The sequence below is a fragment of the Tachyglossus aculeatus genome, chromosome 8 (assembly GCF_015852505.1).
Source record: "Tachyglossus aculeatus isolate mTacAcu1 chromosome 8, mTacAcu1.pri, whole genome shotgun sequence".
In the NCBI taxonomy this organism is placed as follows: domain Eukaryota; kingdom Metazoa; phylum Chordata; class Mammalia; order Monotremata; family Tachyglossidae; genus Tachyglossus; species Tachyglossus aculeatus.
The window spans coordinates 1,575,829-1,593,106 of record NC_052073.1 but is presented as its reverse complement, the minus strand read 5'-3'; the positions used below and the strand labels follow the sequence as shown (position 1 = coordinate 1,593,106).

At 48.7% G+C, this 17,278-nt stretch overlaps 1 protein-coding gene across 4 annotated transcripts in view; it reads right to left on the bottom strand.

Moving 5' to 3' along the window:
* Window positions 1-11,198, bottom strand: part of CTDSPL2 (CTD small phosphatase like 2) — a 42,351-nt gene extending 31,153 nt beyond the window's left edge. Inside the window, exons 1-3 of one of the 4 annotated variants that reach the window (XM_038750294.1) lie at window positions 11,133-11,198; window positions 8,764-8,982; window positions 1,310-1,448 (exon numbers count right to left, since the gene is read on the bottom strand). In XM_038750294.1, the coding sequence (XP_038606222.1) occupies window positions 1,310-1,448; window positions 8,764-8,958 (334 nt within the window). In that variant the 5' untranslated portion in view covers window positions 8,959-8,982; window positions 11,133-11,198. Of the gene's footprint in view, window positions 1-1,309; window positions 1,449-8,763; window positions 8,983-9,181; window positions 9,335-9,362; window positions 9,466-11,132 lie in introns of those variants that run through there. The other 3 variants (XM_038750293.1, XM_038750292.1, XM_038750291.1) reach the window with 3 other exon arrangements.
* Window positions 11,199-17,278: the final 6,080 nt, after the last annotated feature.

The following is a 17,278-nucleotide window of genomic DNA, read 5'->3' as shown; positions in this document are numbered from 1 at the left end:
GAGGACCTGGGTTCCAATCCCAGCTCTGCCACTTGTGAGCTGTGTGACCTTGGACAAGTCACTTCACTTCTCGATGCTTCACTTACCCATCTGGGAAAGGGGGATTAAGACTGGGAGCCCAATGGGGGACAGGGACTGCATCCAACCCAGTTATCTACAGTGACCGGCAGATAGTAAGTACTTAACAAATACTATTAAAAACAACAACAACAAAAAACCCCAGCCCAGCTGCTTAGTCCTTCCTTTGGTTTCAAAGAAATTAGGTCTGGTCAAAGAGAAACCCACAATCTGGGAGAAGAAACCCAAAAACTGGTGGCAGAGGCTGGTGGGAATTTGGCGCGTTAGTCATTTTTCTGGAACATTTGCACCAAGTGTGCAACAGAAGCTCGTAATCATCTTCGGGAAAGGAGGATGCATGCATATTCTTAGCGAAATTTGTGTCATAAAAACAACCACCTGTCAAGAGTGGTAGGAAAGTGCTAGAAAATAGATGAGCTCCACTGTATTTTTGGTTCACTGACTAACCGGGAAAGATTGGCTGATTTTCATCTGGGTCTGGGCGGGAGCAAGGAGCTTCAGCGCATGTGAAACAACATGGAAGCAACAAATGTTTCAGAATGGGAAAATGCCTACTACGCACACCGTTCCCGTGAGCTGGGGCAATACCCAGGGGCAGGGGGGTGAAGCGCACTGAGGAAGAAGCAGACGAAAGGGAAGGTCAGGAAATAATTTACAGAAGTTCTAGCATCCTTCCCAGACGACACGGAACACTTGGTGGGGAACCCTCAAAGATCCCTAGAAATTCCAAGTCGCTGTACTTAAATCCCTCTCTCATCCCTCGAGGGGAACAAGCGTGCCACTGGCTGGCTGAAAATGCTCAACAGAATAGCCGACGGCTTTTAAAGCCAACACCGGCCTCCCTTAGAACGGCTAGAACGAAGCCCCGTTCTCTACCAAAATCTAAGTCCCTGGCAAATCCGAAATGTCGCCGACGAACGACCCGGCCCACTGCGAGTTCAAGCGGAGGGAAGTGGGGCCGAGATGCTCCCGTAGAAGGAATCCCGAGGCCAAAACGTGACACCCGGGCCGGGAGGACTGACGCCAGGCCCTGCCGCTCCAACACCCTGCTAGTGTCGGGGTGGGGAGTGGCGGGGCCGCGGACTGGGACCCACTGGTCCACACGGAGCCCCCGGACACCGGACGGGGCTCGCCCCAAGGCTGGAAGGAGCCCGGCCCCTTCCTAATCCCGGCCAACTGGCGAGGCAGCGTTTCCCCCGCCCAGCCGAACAACGGATGAAGGGCAACAAACCTCCGTTTACTTGACCTTTCCGTCTTACTCGAGATATCTGTTTGTTGGGTTTTTCTCCGGGCCGGGGGGTTGAGGTGATCAAGTTGTTATCTATATCGCGTTCGAGTCGGCTCCGCTTCGCGGGATTTTCTCGCTCTTCCTGAAAAGGTAAAATGAAAAAGCCAAGGTGAGCGATGCCGTCCTCCCCAACGGGACGAAAATGGCGAGGGTCAGGTGACGGGTGAGGTCCGGCATCTTTCCGGTGAGCAGGGGGAGGGTGGCCGGCAGTGGGGGAGACGGAGTTGGGGGTGGTTGTACGGGGGAAAGGACTGGCGGGGCTGGGAAGAGGGGAAGGGGCTAAGTTCGGCAGGCAGCTTCCTACTGAGAGGAAAACATTGGAGGTGAGGGGCTTCTGCTCACTCAGTCAATGAATCAATCAATCAATCGTATTTATTGAGCGCTTACTGTGTGCAGAGCACTGTACAAAGCGCTTGGGAAGTACAAGTTGGCAACATATAGAGACAGTCCCTACCCAACAGTGGGCTCACAGTCTAAAAGGGGGAGACGGAGAACAAAACCAAACATACTAACAAAATAAAAGAAACGGAATAGATATGTACAAGTAAAATAAATAAATAAATAGAGGAATAAATATGTACAAACATATATACATATATCCAGGTGCTGTGGGGAAGGGAAGGAGGTAAGATGGGGGGGATGGAGAGGGGGATGAGGGGGAGAGGAAGGAAGGGGCTCAGTCTGGGAGCCTGCCTTCTGTCTCCCAGACTGTATTTTTAAGAGGCTGCTAAGGTCGTGAACTTACCCCAACCCCACATCACCTTAATCCACATCCTTATACTCTACTGTTTTCCCCATCTCTATTTCAATGTCCCTCTCCCACCACAGACTGTCAGTTCCTTGTGGGCAGGGAATCTGTCCACCAATTCTGTTGCATTGCACTCTCCCGGGCACTGAGTTCAGTGTCCTGCACTCGGTAAGCACTCAATAAATACCACCGATGGACCGACATAATCAGCTCTGACTCCAAATCGATCTACGAAATCATCAGAAATTGGCGAGAGAAGTGACTGAATTTGGTGGTGATAAATAAGTTGGGTGAAACAGCTCAAAATCATGGGGCTTTTTTTTTTAATAGTATTTAAATGCTTCCTATGTGTCAGGTGTAGATAGAGACAAGTAAATCAGGTTGGACACAGTCCATATACTACATGGGGCTCACAGTCTTAATCCCCATTTTACAGATGAGGTAACTGAGGCACGGAAGGGACTTGCCCAAAGTCACCCAGCAGACAAGTGGAGGAGCCAGGATTAGAATCCAGGTCCTTCAGACTCCCGGGCCTGTGCTCTAACCCCTAGGTCACACTGCTTGTCATTCATTCATCATTCGTATTTATTGAGGGCTTACTGTGTGCAGAGCACTGTCCTAAGCGCTTGGGAAGCCCAAGTTGGCAACGTATAGAGACGGTCCCTACCCAACAGCGGGCTCACAGCCTAACGCAGCAGGTCCCGCGTGTAGGTTTGGTGGGAAGTATCTTCTCGGTATGCGATTTGATGATCTGGTGCTTTGGGTGAGAGGTTCTGTTTCCGTTTCTTGGACCTTTTCAATCACCAATTCCTTCCCCCTCAAAAAACAGGCTCAACGGGGCTCCCTCTTGGTGAGGCGGTAGGCCCCGCCGTTCATTCATTCATTCAATCGTATTTATTGAGCGCTTACTGTGTGCAGAGCACTGGACTAAGCGCTTGGGAAGTACAGGTTGGCAACATATAGAGACGGTCCCACACAACCGTGGGCTCCGGGGAAGGGCCCGGTGGCCCGGCGGACAGCACCCAGCTCACCTGTTGGCCTGGTGGGCAGCGGGCAACTTGGTTCCTGGCACTCCGCTCTCCACGACCCCCTTCTTCCCTCCCGGAGAGAGGGGTTCACCTCCATCTCCCGCTTCAAGAGTCTTTCGTTTCCACTGTAACCTCCTTTTTAAGTGGCTGCTAAGGCCGGAACTTACCCCAACCCCACAGCACCTTGATCCTCATCCTTATACTCTATTTCAATGTCCCTCTCCCGCTACAGACCGTCAGCTCCTCGTGGGCAGGGAATCTGTCCACCGATCCTGTTGCATTGCACTCTCCCAGGCACTTAGTAAGCACTCAATAAATAAATACCACTGATTGACATAATCAGCTATGACGCCAAATCGATCTATGAAATCATCGGAAATTGGCGAGAGAAGTAACTGGAATTTACTGAATTTCCGTCCCGACTGCCAGTTTCCCTCAGGACTCCACGGTGGGCGGGTGGGCAGGTGGGCCAGCTGGCCAACCCCCCTTTTTTGCCAACCCCCCTTCTTCTCGGCCTCACTCCCGGCTGGTTCTGGCCGTAGAGGCTTCCGATGGTTTGTGGTCTACGGCTGGAACGGTACCCAGCGATAAATACCCGTTTCATGCTTATTTTCAAAACTAATGAAACTCACCACGTTGGGCAGACTGCGGTAGTCCCTGTGGCTGTGGCCGGGGGACTCTGGGCCACGAGGGGCCCTGGCTTGACTTACCATTTTCCTGGGCTCAGACTATCAATCAATCGTATTTATTGAGCGCTTACTGTGTGCAGACCACTGGACTAAGCGCTTGGGAAGTCCAAGTTGGCAACATATAGAGACGGTCCCTACCCAACAGCGGGCTCACAGTCTAGAAGGGGGAGACAGAGAACAAAACCAAACATATTAACAAAATAAAATAAATAGAATAGATATGTACAAGTAAAATAAACAGAGTAATAAATATGTACAAACATATATATAGGACTAGGACTATATATATATATATATATACACACACACACACACACACACACACACATATATATATATATACACACATATATATATATACACACACACACAGGAAAATATACCGGTCTGTATACATATATAGAGACCGGTATATAGTCATATATATATACACAGGACTATATACCGGTCTGTATACATATATACAGACTAGTTTTGGATCTCTATCGTTTCGTCTTTCCTGACACGTCGGTCGCCAACCACCTCTTAGGCTGTGAGACCCTCGGGTTGGGAAGCCAAGGATGGTGTCTAATTCTCCCCCAGGTACATTTTCCCCCCAGGGCTTGGCACACAGAAGGCGCCTAATAGATAACTAACTATTGCTTCTTTCCCCTTGTCCTGAAGGGAACTATTAATCCAACTTTAGCCCGACGAGAATTTTCGCTAAAGAAAGGACTGAAATGTATTTTAAAGCGGAAATCTGGGTTCGTTACCTCAACGACGGACCCCAGGCTGTAAGCTCCCTGTGGTCAGAGAACGTGTCTACCAACTCTGCAGTGCTGTACTCTCCCATGCACTCAGTACAGTGCTCTACACAAAATAAGTGCCCAATAAATACTAACGACTGACTGACCCACGACTCAAAGTGAAAATGTTTAAAAAAAACCCAAAGGCCCAGATTGGAAGAGTCCCAGGAATAATTTGGGAAATCAGATTCCTCTTGGGCCAACCCAACCTGCTGCATCGGGCATTCCCTCATCCACAGTGCCCTTCCCACTCCGCTTCATCCCCCTCCATCCCCCCCACCTTACCTCCTTCCCTTCCCCACAGCACCTGTATATATGTATATATGTTTGTACATATTTACTACTCTATTTATTTATTTATTTATTTTGCTTGTGCATATCTATTCTATTTTATTTTGTAGTATGTTTGGTTTTGTCTCCCCCTTTTAGACTGCGAGCCCACTGTTGGGTAGGGACTGTCTCTGTATGTTGCCAATTTGTACTTCCCAAGCGCTTAGTACAGTGCTCTGCACACAGTAAGTGCTCAATAAATACGATTGATGATGATGATGATCAATGCTTGTCCATTCCCCCATCCCCCATCAACCCTCTTCCCGAAAAATCTCCGGCCTCAGGAAGGCTTTTTCCAGATGACGGGCCCCACCGACCGCTTCAGCAGCCCTTCGGGGACTGTCTTTCCAGGCTGTGTCGATCTTTCAGTTTTATTTCTGAAACCTAAAATTTTAGGAATCACCTGCATATTTTTATTGATATGGTTTCCCCCTTGGAATAATAACAATAATGATGATAATAATAATAATAATGGTATTAAGCAGCATGGCTCAGTGGAAAGAGCACGGGCTTTGGAGTCAGAGGTCAGGGGCTCAAATCCCGGCTCCGCCAATTTTCAGCTGTGTGACTTTGGGCAAGTCACTTAACTTCTCTGGGCCTCAGTTACCTCAACTGCAAAATGGGGATTAAGACTGTGAGCCCCCTGTGGGGCAACGTGATCACCTTGTAACCTCCACAGCGCTTAGAGCAGTGCTCTGCACATAGTAAGCGCTTAACAAATGCCATTATTATTATTATTATTTTCTCTGTGCCTCAGTTACCTCATCTGTAAAATGGGGATTAAGACTGTGAGCCCCACGTGGGACAACTTGATCACCTTGTATCCCCCCAGCGCTTAGAACAGTGCTCTGCACATAGTAGCACTTAACAAATGCCATTATTATTATTATTATTAACTTCTCTGTGCCTCAGTTACCTCATCTGTAAAATGGGGATTAAGACTGTAGGCCCCCTGTGGGACAACCTGATCACCTCGTAACCTCCCCAGCGCTTAGAACAGTGCTTTGCACATAGTAAGTGCTTTATAAACGCCATTATTATTATTATTATTGTGTGCCAGGCACTGTTCTAAGCACTGGGGTAGATACAAGATAAGGCACATAAGGCACAGAAGCAGCATGGCTCAGTGGGAAGAGCACGGGCTTTGGAGTCAGAGGTCATGGGTTCAAATCCCGGCTCCGCCAATTGTCAGCTGGGTGACTTTGGGCACGTCACTTCACTTCTCTGGGCCTCAGTTCCCTCAACTGTAAAATGGGGATTAAGACTGTGAGCCCCCCGTGGGACAACCTGATCACCTTGTAACCTCCCCAGCGCTTAGAACAGTGCTTTGCACATAGTAAGTGCTTAATAAATGCCATTATTATTATTATTATTAATCCCCATTTTACATATGAGGCGACTGAGGCACAGAGAAGTGAAGTGACTTGCCGAAGGTCACAGCAGACAAGTGGCCCGGGCTCGGTCCACCAGGCTATGCCGACATCCCCATCACCCATACGCCGCCTTCCCTTGCCCCCCGAAACCCCAGCAAGGGCAGGCAAAAACTGGCCTGTGAATTCTGAGAAAAGAGGCAGGCGGTTCCCGAGCTTCTCCTTAACTGACCCAACGGTTCCAATTTTTGGGATGAAACTCTGATCTTTTAGGAAGTGGTTTAGATGAGAAGAGTGGCACGGCCTGGGGGTCCTCCTGAAGAGGGGATTGTCTCAGAAGGGAGCCCCCCACCAACGAGCATGCAGAGGCCGGATGCCATGCCCTCCCCGAAACACAGTGAATCATTCCCGAAAGGCCTGGGGAAGAGGATCAGAGATCCGCTCCCTAAAAGTGGAAGAGTACGGCATTTTAAAAACAACCACTAACAGAGTTCACCATTAATGAGGGGACGTTGGGGGGCTGGGGGCGGAGACCTTCTCACTCAACGGTGACGTGACGAATCGAACTTTGCGTTCTCTTTTCGAGAGCTTTCCTGAACAAGGCTTTGGAAACTCTTAACAGCAGTCAAGAGAAGTTGAGACCACAATTCAACTAACTCAGTGTAAAGGAATTCCGTGGAGGGTTTCTAATTTCATCCACAAGAATCCGAGGTTGTTTAAAAATAACTCCATATTACGCCTTGTAAGAAAGGGGCCCAGTGGACAGAGCCCAGGGCTCTCGGAGAAGTCAGGAGATCCAAACCCCGCTGCCGCCCGGGCTTATGATGTCACCACACTTCGTACCTCCGTTCCAGCGCCAACAATATCTGCCTTCGGAACTGTCGTGCCAGGGAAAGTGGCACGGCAAACCGGAAAAGCCGAATGAGTGAAAAATGGCAGACCCACAACACGGTAACATTGTTCTGGCGTGACCATCGGGTGCGAGGGAAAGTGGCACGGCAAACCGGAAAAGCCGAATGAGTGAAAAATGGCAGACCCACAACACGGTAACATTGTTCTGGCGTGACCGTCGGATTCAGTTATATTCCCAATTCTAAAAAAATAACCTAGCACTTGGGAGAGGACACTACAACAGAGTTAGCGGACAAGACCCTGGCCCTCAGTGAGTTTTTAGCATTTTCAAAGGCCGTATAAGTGAATTCCAGGGAAATGCCACTCTGGGTGGCCGGTTTTTTAGTTGTTTGGGAGCAAGAACCAAGACTAGAACATTCCGGCCTTTAGTCTTTCCAAGACGAGTTCCACCCCTCCGCTCGGGGAAGCCAAGAACTCTAATTCCACGACCTTGGTGAGTCACCCCAAACCCGTCAATTAGCCCCGGGGCACCAGCTCAGGCAGGAGGAGCCGAGCGACGGGTCTGGCCTGGCACGCCGCTACCCCGAGCTGCCGACGGCCAATCTAGGCCTCTATGCCTCAATTTTCCCCCTTATTAATTTAACCGGTTGTTGGAAGAGCCAGTTTGGAACGGGCTTTAATATCCTCAGGGGACTTTTTCTGAGCGGTAAGTAAACGTGAAAGTCGGAGGACTCACCTGCGAATGGGGATTCAATACCTGTCCTCCCTCCCACTAAAGACCAGGGGCCCCGTGGGGGACAGGGGCCGTTCGATCTGATTGTCCCACATCTTCTACCCCAGGCTTAGAACGGTGTCTGGCACAGAGTAAGTGTTGAACAAGACTGTGAGCTTTTAGACTGTGAGCCCACTGTTGGGTAAGGACTGTCTCTATATGTTGCCAATTTGTACTTCCCAAGCGCTTAGTACAGTGCTCTGCACATAGTAAGCGCTCAATAAATACAATTGATGATGATGAACAAGTAAACGGGTATTAATGATCATCAGCCCAGACCCAGTGGCTCGTGATGTCATTAGATGGAGCCCAGAACCTCCACAACAGACCATTCCTCTGGCCCGGCCAAGAATTCAGCAGAAGTCAAAAAGGCCCACAGGCCCGAAGGCCACGGGCTCGGGGCCACCTTTCTGACTCGCGCTCGCCCAGAGTTAGAGTAACGGCTCAACGGCTTCACTCTGAAATCAAGGAGCTTTACGATCACACCTTAATGAACACAGTCATGAATGGAACAGAAGTCGCTTCCGCCTTCATTTTTTCACACCCTCGAGGGACAGCAGGCTAATCCCCCAACAAGTAAAATCAGGCCGGTAAAAACTTCAAACTTAAGTCGAACGCAGTTGCGGCAATGGGATTTCAGTCACTTCCAATTGACATCTCTATAGTCCAAAACCATCCCCCTCTCCCAGGGGCCAGCTAAAAGCACCCAGGGCTATGTGATTTCCGCCGGGAACTGACCCGGAGTCCCTGGCCAAGCACGGCTTCGTCCACAGTCCCTTCACCCGAACCGTTAGAGCGACACTGTCGGAATATGAGACCAAACCTTGGGTGTGCTTCCTTTAATGAACTTCTTGATGGCCGGTAACAAGCCAGGTTCCTTCTTCTGGGTTTTTTCTCCGTCCACGGGTAGGTGTTCTTCCACCTCTGAGTGTTTCCTTTTGCCCCTTCTGGCCCTGACTGCTCGCTGGGTCTGAATTGGATTCGACTGCTGAGAAGCCTTCCGGGTTCTCAGCCTCATCTTTTTCGGTTACCACATGAACAACTGCAAGGCAGAACGAGAAAACCAAGATTACTACAACCAACGACCATGGGAATCAAGTTCAACCACACCTACCCCATCTTCCTAAGCAGCCGGCTGAAAAGGAAGTGCCCGGCTTGACAGCTCAACCCCGGAGGTGTGCGGTTCTTGGCGATTACTTCAGAACGCCTTAATAACTAACTGTCTCCGGGCCATCACTCACACAGGCTGAGACCCCTGGGCAACGGCAGAGAGACCCCCGGAGTGCCCGGATGACCCTCCAGACCTGGATGACAGATGAGGGGCCAGTTGGACTCTTGGTGTTTGGGTGCTGCCTGAGGGCAACAAGGGCCTCCCGGGCTAGAAGTTGAGAGATCAGAGCTTTCCCCTTCCACCACCCCCACCTCAGTTTATGATGTCATAGAGCCTCGGCCTTCCTGGTGCTGGGGGGTTGGGGGTCGGCATCCGACCCACCGTGCTGGGGCCAGGGGTTTGCCGGGAGTGGTGAAGATGGACGGTTGGAGGAGAGTGAGGATGGAGGAAGACACAGACCTGAGGAGAGGCAGGTGACAGAGGCCAGTTCAGGGGCTGTGAGTGTACAGTGTACAGGGAAGCCGCCCTTCCCCACGCAAGACCCCCTCGTTTCCCTCCTTTGCCCCCACCCCACTGAGAAGCGGCACGGCCTAGGGAAGCGAGCCCGGGACCGGGAAGCAGGAGTTGCGGGGTTGAATACCAGCACGGCTGCCAACCAGCTGCACGGTCCTCGACAAGTCACTGAATCTCTCTGGCCTGTTTCCTCACAGACAAAAAGCCCCCATCTCTCTCTCTCCCTCCCACCCACTCGCATTTGGATTTATACCCTTCATTCACTCCACCCTAAGCCCCACATCACTTATTTACATACCTGCAATTATTTATTCATACTAATATCTGCCTCCCCCTCTAGACCGTAAGCTCCTTGTGGGCAGAAATGTGTCTACCGACTCTTTCATGTTGTACAGCGCTTCAAACACTGCTTTGCACATAGTAAGCGCTTAATAAATGCCGTTATTATTATTATTACTCTCGCAAGAGCTTAGTGTGGTGCTTTGAATGTACCCAATAAATACGGTTGGTTGATTCCAGCCCATGAGAACAGAGAGCGTCTCTGCTCTGGTGATCCGGTATCTACACCAGTCCTAGGCCGGTGCTTGGCACACAGGAAGCGCTCAATAAATACCATCCACTGCCATCCCCCTTTATTAGCCCCCCTATAATACCCCAGGCGGCCCTGTCCCCATCTCCCCTCAAGCCCCGAGTGAAAGCCTAGGCCTACTGCTCTGCCATATCTGCCATCTTACCTCCTTCCCTTCCCCACAGCACCTGTATATATGTATATATGTTTGTACATATTTATTACTCTACTTATTTATTTATTTATTTTATTTGTGCATATCTATTCTACTTATTTTATTTTGTTAGTATGTTTGGTTTTGTTCTCTGTCTCCCCCTTTTAGACTGTGAGCCCACTGTTGGGTAGGGACTGTCTCTATATGTATGAATTTGTACTTCCCAAGTGCTTAGTACAGTGCTCTGCACATAGTAAGCACTCAATAAATTCGACTGATGATGATGATGATATCTGGAGTGCCCCGAACCAAGCAAAAAAGGTCCGCAAGATTTTCATTAAGATTCAATCCTGGCGAGGGCTCAGAGGCAGAGAGGAGTCCCCGCAAATCCCCACGGAGCATCAATCGAGTCTCCGGCACAAAAGCTAGTTGAAGAAGGCGCTGCCGGCCCTAAGCTGGAGTAAAATTTGACTCGGATCTTTCTGGACACTATCAAAGCACTCCGGAGCTCACCCTCAGATCTGAAAGGGTCAGGATTTAGAAGGGAAGGGGCAGGGTAAAAATAGACCTGTTTGTAACGGCTGGCGTATCCAGCAAGAGGCCGAAGGGACCAGGTGCTCGACAAAGTCTTTGCAGACCCTGTTCCAGCCTTGCACGCGCTTGTGTGTTTTCTTTCTTTCTCTCTCTCAATCTCTCTTATGCGCAGCACAAATTCTAAGTATTTTCAGAGCTCAAACACCACCTACTTGGGCTCACTGGCTCACCAGCCTCATGGGGAATCAGCCACCAGCAGCTGGGAGGCAGAGGTACTGAAAGACAACGAGAGACGCCAAAGATAGCACCTACCCAGCCGGAAAACCCCTGTGCGGTCGAGGCGAACTACGCTAGGGTTATCGGGCCCCGAATGGCTCCTTGCTTCGCAGGTTTGAGAGTTGTCTAGGTTTTACACTCGTTCTGGAAAGAAACGGAGGATGAGTCCATAAACACTGCCCATTCACTTAACCGAGAAAGGCTTTGCAAAGAAGGGGATTTTTCGGGAGACGTACTAGAGGGTGAGACACTAGGCCTCAATTCAAAAGGGAGCCAAGAGAAGGCCCCACAGCCCCACACCACTTATCATCATCATCAATCGCATTTATTGAGCGCTTACTGTGTGCAGAGCACTGGACTAAGCGCTTGGGAGGTACAAGTTGGCAACATCTAGAGACAGTCCCTACCCAACAGTGGGCTCACAGTCTAAAAGGGGGAGACAGATAACAAAACCAAACATACTCACAAAATAAAATAAATAGAATAGATATGTACAAGTAAAGTAAATAAATAAATAAACAGAGTAATACGATAGGGTGTGACTATGGAAGAAAGGAGTACCCTTGCTATAGGTCCAGGTTGGGAATCCAAGTGGCAAGTATTTTGTTTATTTATAATAATGTCTGTCTCCCCTACTCTAGACTCTAAACTCATTGTGGGCAAGGGAATGTGTCTGTTTATTCAGAGTGTACTCGCCCAAGCACTCAATATGGTGCTCTGCATACAGTAAGTGCTCAATACATACAACTGACTGACTGAGGCCTCACTCGAGATACCTGTATATATGTATATATGTTTGTACATATTTATTACTCTATTTATTTATTTTGCTTGTACATATCTATTCTATTTATTTTATTTTGTTAGTATGTTTGGTTTTGTTCTCTGTCTCCCCCTTTTAGACTGTGAGCCCACTGTTGGATAGGGACTGTCTCTACATGTTGCCAATTTGTACTCCCCAAGCGCTTAGTACAGTGCTCTGCACATAGTAAGCGCTCAATAAATATGATTGATGATGACGATGATGAGATGGGGTACCAGTGGCTGGGCAACTGGCGAAGTTTTTTGAGTTTTGTGCCAGTTCAATGTCACATAAAAGGACGTGGGTACTTAAGTAGCATCTGTTCAGTAACACGGTATAATATCCAGTAAGTGTTAATATGCTCTTGATTGATTTATTTACTAGATGAGCCCCCCGCCCCGCCCATCTCACACTTGCCACTTCAGTTAGAAGTAAGAGCTTGAAGAAGCAACGTGGCTCAGTGGAAAGAGCAGGGGCTTTGGAGTCAGAGGTCATGGGTTTGAATCCCGGCTCCGCCACATGTCTGCTGTGTGACCTTGGGCAAGTCACTTAACTTCGCTGAGCCTGTTACCTCATTTGTGAAATGAGGATTGACTGTGAGCCCCCCGTGGGACAACCTGATCACCTTGTATCCTCCCACCCCGGCGCTTAGAACGGTGCTTTGCACATAGTAAGCGCTTAACAAATGCCATCATTATTATTATCATTATTATCGTCTTGCCGACCCCCTTTCTCACATCCTCCTGCTAGCCTGGAACTCCCCCTCCAGATCATCATTCTCCCCCCACCTTCAAATTGGTCAATCATATTTATTGAGCGCAGTGTGCAGAGCACTGTACTAAGCACTTGGGAGAGTACAGGATAACAGCATTAACAGACACCTTCCCTGCCTACAGTGAGCTTACAGTCTAGAGGGGGAGGCAGACATTAACATAAACTAATCATGGATATATACATAAATGCTGTGGGACTGAGGGAGGGGTGAGTAATGGTTCAAATCCACGTACGAGGGTGATGCCAAAAGGAGTGGGAGATTTATTAAGGTCGCATCTCCTGCCAGGGGCCTTCCTTGATTACGTCCTCTTTTCTCAGGCTCCTTCTCCCTTCTGCGTCGCCTTCGCACTTGGATCTGTGGCCTTTGGACACTTGATATTCACCCTACCCTCAGCCCCACAACAATTATGTACGTATCTTTAAATTATGTATCATTAAATTATCTACAGTAATGTCAGTCTTCCCCTCTAAACTGAAAGCTCACGGTCGGCAGGGAGTGTATCTGCTAACAGTGTTGTACTATTCCTTCTGAAGTGCTTAATACGGTGCATAGTAAGCACTCAATAAATAATAATAATAATAATAATGGTATTTATTAAGCGCTTACTATGTGCAAAGCATTGTTCTAAAGCACTACCATTAACTGAAGAGTGACTTCCATCTAACCTAATCCCGGCTCCGCCGCTTGTCAGCTGTGTGACTTTGGGCAAGTCACTTAACTTCTCTGGGCCCCAGTTCCCTCACCTGTAAAATGGGGATTAAGACTGCGAGCCCCATGTGGGACAAACTGATCACCTTGTATCCTCCCTTCAAGGAGAATACAAGCTCTCTTCCTCCCTTCAAGGCCCTGCTGAGAGCTCACCTCCTCCAGGAAGCCTTCCCAGACTGAGCCCCTTCCTTCCTCTCCCCCTCGTCCCCCTCTCCATCCCCTCCATCTTACCTCCTTCCCTTCCCCACAGCACCTGCATATATGTATATATGTTTGTACATATTTATTACTCTTATTTATTTATTTTACTTGTACATATCTATTCTATTTATTTTACTTTGTTAGTATGTTTGGTTTTGTTCTCTGTCTCCCCTTTTTAGACTGTGAGCCCACTGTTGGGTAGGGACTGTCTCTATATGTTGCCAATTTGTACTTCCCAAGCGCTTAGTACAGTGCTCTGCACATAGTAAGCACTCAATAAATATGATTGATTGATTGATTGTATCCCCCCAGCACGTAGAACAGTACTTTACACATAGTAAGCGCTTAACAAATGCCACCATTATTATTATTATTATTATTCCATGCCAATTCCCTCCTCAGGGGAACGGGGATCCCTCTGGAACAGGACTGTAGCCAGGATAAGTATGCACATTCCCTTGCTTTTAGACTGTGAGCCCACTCTTTTAGACCGTGAGCCCACTGTTGGGTAGGGGTTGTCTCTATATGTTGCCAACTTGGACTTCCCAAGCGCCTAGTACAGTGCTCTGCACACAGTAAGCGCTCAATAAATACAATTGATTGATTGATTGATATGCCAGGAGGAGCAGAAGCCCCAGAGGACCAGCATCGCCAAATGGACAGAGCACGGGCACAGGAGTCAGAAGGACCTGCGTTCTAATCCCAACTCTGCCACTTGTCTTGCTGTGTGACCTCGGGCAAGTCACTTCACCGTCCCTCAGTGACCTCGTCTGTAAAATGGAGATCAAGACTGTGAGTTCCACATGGGACATGGGCTGTGCCCAACCTCATTAGCCGGCATCTACCCCTGGGCTCAGGAAAGTGCCTGGCACATAGAAAGCACTTGAATACCATGAAAATATGAAAAAACCATGAAAACACCAGCCCGGACCCTCCGCTTCTCTGCCGCTAACCTCCTCACCGGACCTCGTTCTCGCCCGTCCTGCCGTCAACCCCCGGCCCACATCCTCCCCCTGGCCCGGAATGCCCTCCCTCTGCCCATCCGCCAAGCTAGCTCTCTTCCTCCCTTCAAAGCCCTACTGAGCGCTCACCTCCTCCAGGAGGCCTTCCCATACTGAGCCCCCTCTTTCCTCTCCCCCTCCCCACCCCCTCCGCCCTGCCTCCTTCCCCTCCCCACAGCACCTGTATATATGTTGGTACAGATTTGTTACGCTACTTATTTTACTTGTGCATATTTACTATTCTATTTATTTTGTTAATGATGTGCATCTAGCTTTACTTCCATTTATTCTGATGACTTGACACCTGTCCCCATGTTTTGTTTTGTTGCCTGTCTCCCCCTTCTAGACTGTGAGACTGCTGTTGGGCAGGGACCGTCTCTATATGTTGCCAACTTGTACTTCCCAAGCGCTTAGGACAGTGCTCCGCACACAGTAAGCGCTCAATAAATACGACTGAATGAATGAATGAAAAACAGAAAACATAAAAACAAAACGAAAGCCCAGAGACCACCGGCCCTCAATCAATCAATGAAATGTACTGAGAGCTTTCTGTGTGCAGATGCAGAGCACTGTACTGAGCACCTGGGAGAGTATAATACAAGAGAATTAACAGTCCTCCCACCCTGGGGACTCACCCCCTCACCCTAATTCATTCATTCAATCGTATTTATTGAGCGCTTACTGTGTGCAGAGCACTGTAGTCACCCTAATAATAATAATGGCATTTGTTAAGCGCTACATGCAAAGCACTGTTCTAAGCGCTGGGGAGGTTACCATCATCATCATCATCATCAATCGTATTTATTGAGCGCTTACTATGTGCACAGCACTGTACTAAGCGCTTGGGAAGTACAAATTGGCAACATATAGAGACAGTCCCTACCCAACAGTGGGCTCACAGTCTAAAAGGGGGAGACAGAGAACAAAACCAAACATACTAACAAAATAAAATAAATAGAATAGATATGTACAAGTAAAATAAATAAATAAATAAATAGAGTAACAAATATGTACAAACATATATACATATATACAGGTGCTGTGGGGAAGGGTTACCAGGTGATCAGGTTGCCCCACGTGGGGCTCACAGTCTTAATCCCCATTTTACAGATGAGGGAACTGAGGCCCAGAGAAGTGAAGTGACTTGCCCAGAGTCACACAGCTGACAACTGGTGGAGCCAGGGTTTGAACCCGTGCCCTATCCCCCTTTTAGACTGTGAGCCCACTGTTGGGTAGGGACTGTCTCTGTATGTTGCCAATTTGTACTTCCCAAGCGCTTAGTACAGTGCTCTGCACACAGTAAGCGCTCAATAAATACGATTGATGATGATGATGACCTCTGACTCCAAAGCCCATGCTCTTCCCACTGAGCCCCGCTGCTTCTCATAATCCATCCCCTCGATCGGATTTTGCCCATCAACAGCAAGAGCTGGGCCCTTAGGCTGATTTCTTTTAGACTGTGAGCCCACTGATGGGTAGGGACTGTCTCTATATGTTGCCAATTTGTACTTCCCAAGCGCTTAGTACAGTGCTCTGCACATAGTAAGCGCTCAATAAATACGATTGATGATGATGATGATTTCTCTACAGGTTAGTTCCTTTCCTCTCCTGGCCAAGTCTAAATTTCCCTGGACGTCACCAATGTCACAAGATTTGGGCCACAACCACCATCTGACCCCTCAGAAATAAGGATCATCTAAAAACAACGTCTTCCAAAAGAAGCCACTTAGCTCGGAACGGAGGGGTCGGAGGTCTGGGACTCCATTCGCCCTCCAGATACCCCCGTCTAAGGATATAAATATCCTTAATGTACTTAGCAACAGTGTCTGCGGTCCCCTTGCTGACAGGAGCTGCTTTTCCAAACGTGTGCAGCAGCTCCTTTGTGCAGGCTGGATCTGTATTCTGTCTTTCTCGGGGTTTTTCGGTGGGACGTGCAGGGTACCGAGTCAGTGACGTGCGCGCCCAATTCTCTTTTCCACAGCCCGCTGACCAAGGGAAAAACCCTCCGGGCTAATGAATATTCAAGGTGCAGCCAACGCTACCTGCATCCACAGCCTTTGGCAAATACCGCTTCTTCCAACCATCCGACCAACGGGACCGTGGGGATGAAGCCGACGAGGGAATGGACCAAATCCCTTGTGACAAAGCCTCCTTTCAGAGAGGCACTCGCCGGGCCGGCCTGGCCTCGATAAGCGACGCCTTTCTCAAAGCACTTCGGAAGCAGAGAGGAAAATATATATGTATATATGTTTGTACATATTTATTACTCTATTTATCTTGTACATCTCTATTCTATTTATTTTATTTTGTTAGTATGTATGTTTGGTTTTGTTCTCTGTCTCCCCCTTCTAGACTGTGGGCCCGCTGTTGGGTAGGGACTGTCTCTATGTGTTGCCGACTTGGACTTCCCAAGCGCTTAGTCCAGTGCTCTGCACACAGTAAGCGCTCAATAAATACGATTGATTGATTGAAAAGGAGGGATGGAAAGCTTACTGACCTGCACTCTCCCGGACCCCATTTCGGAAGGACACCCACCCAGGACAAACGCGCCCCCATATTACAAGACAGGAGGCGGCCTCTGAGTCACCCTGACTTGCTCCATTTATTCATGACTTACGTACATAGCTGTAATTTTATTTATTTATATTAACAGCCGTCTCCCCCTCTAGAATGTCAGCTCGTTGTGAGCGGGGAA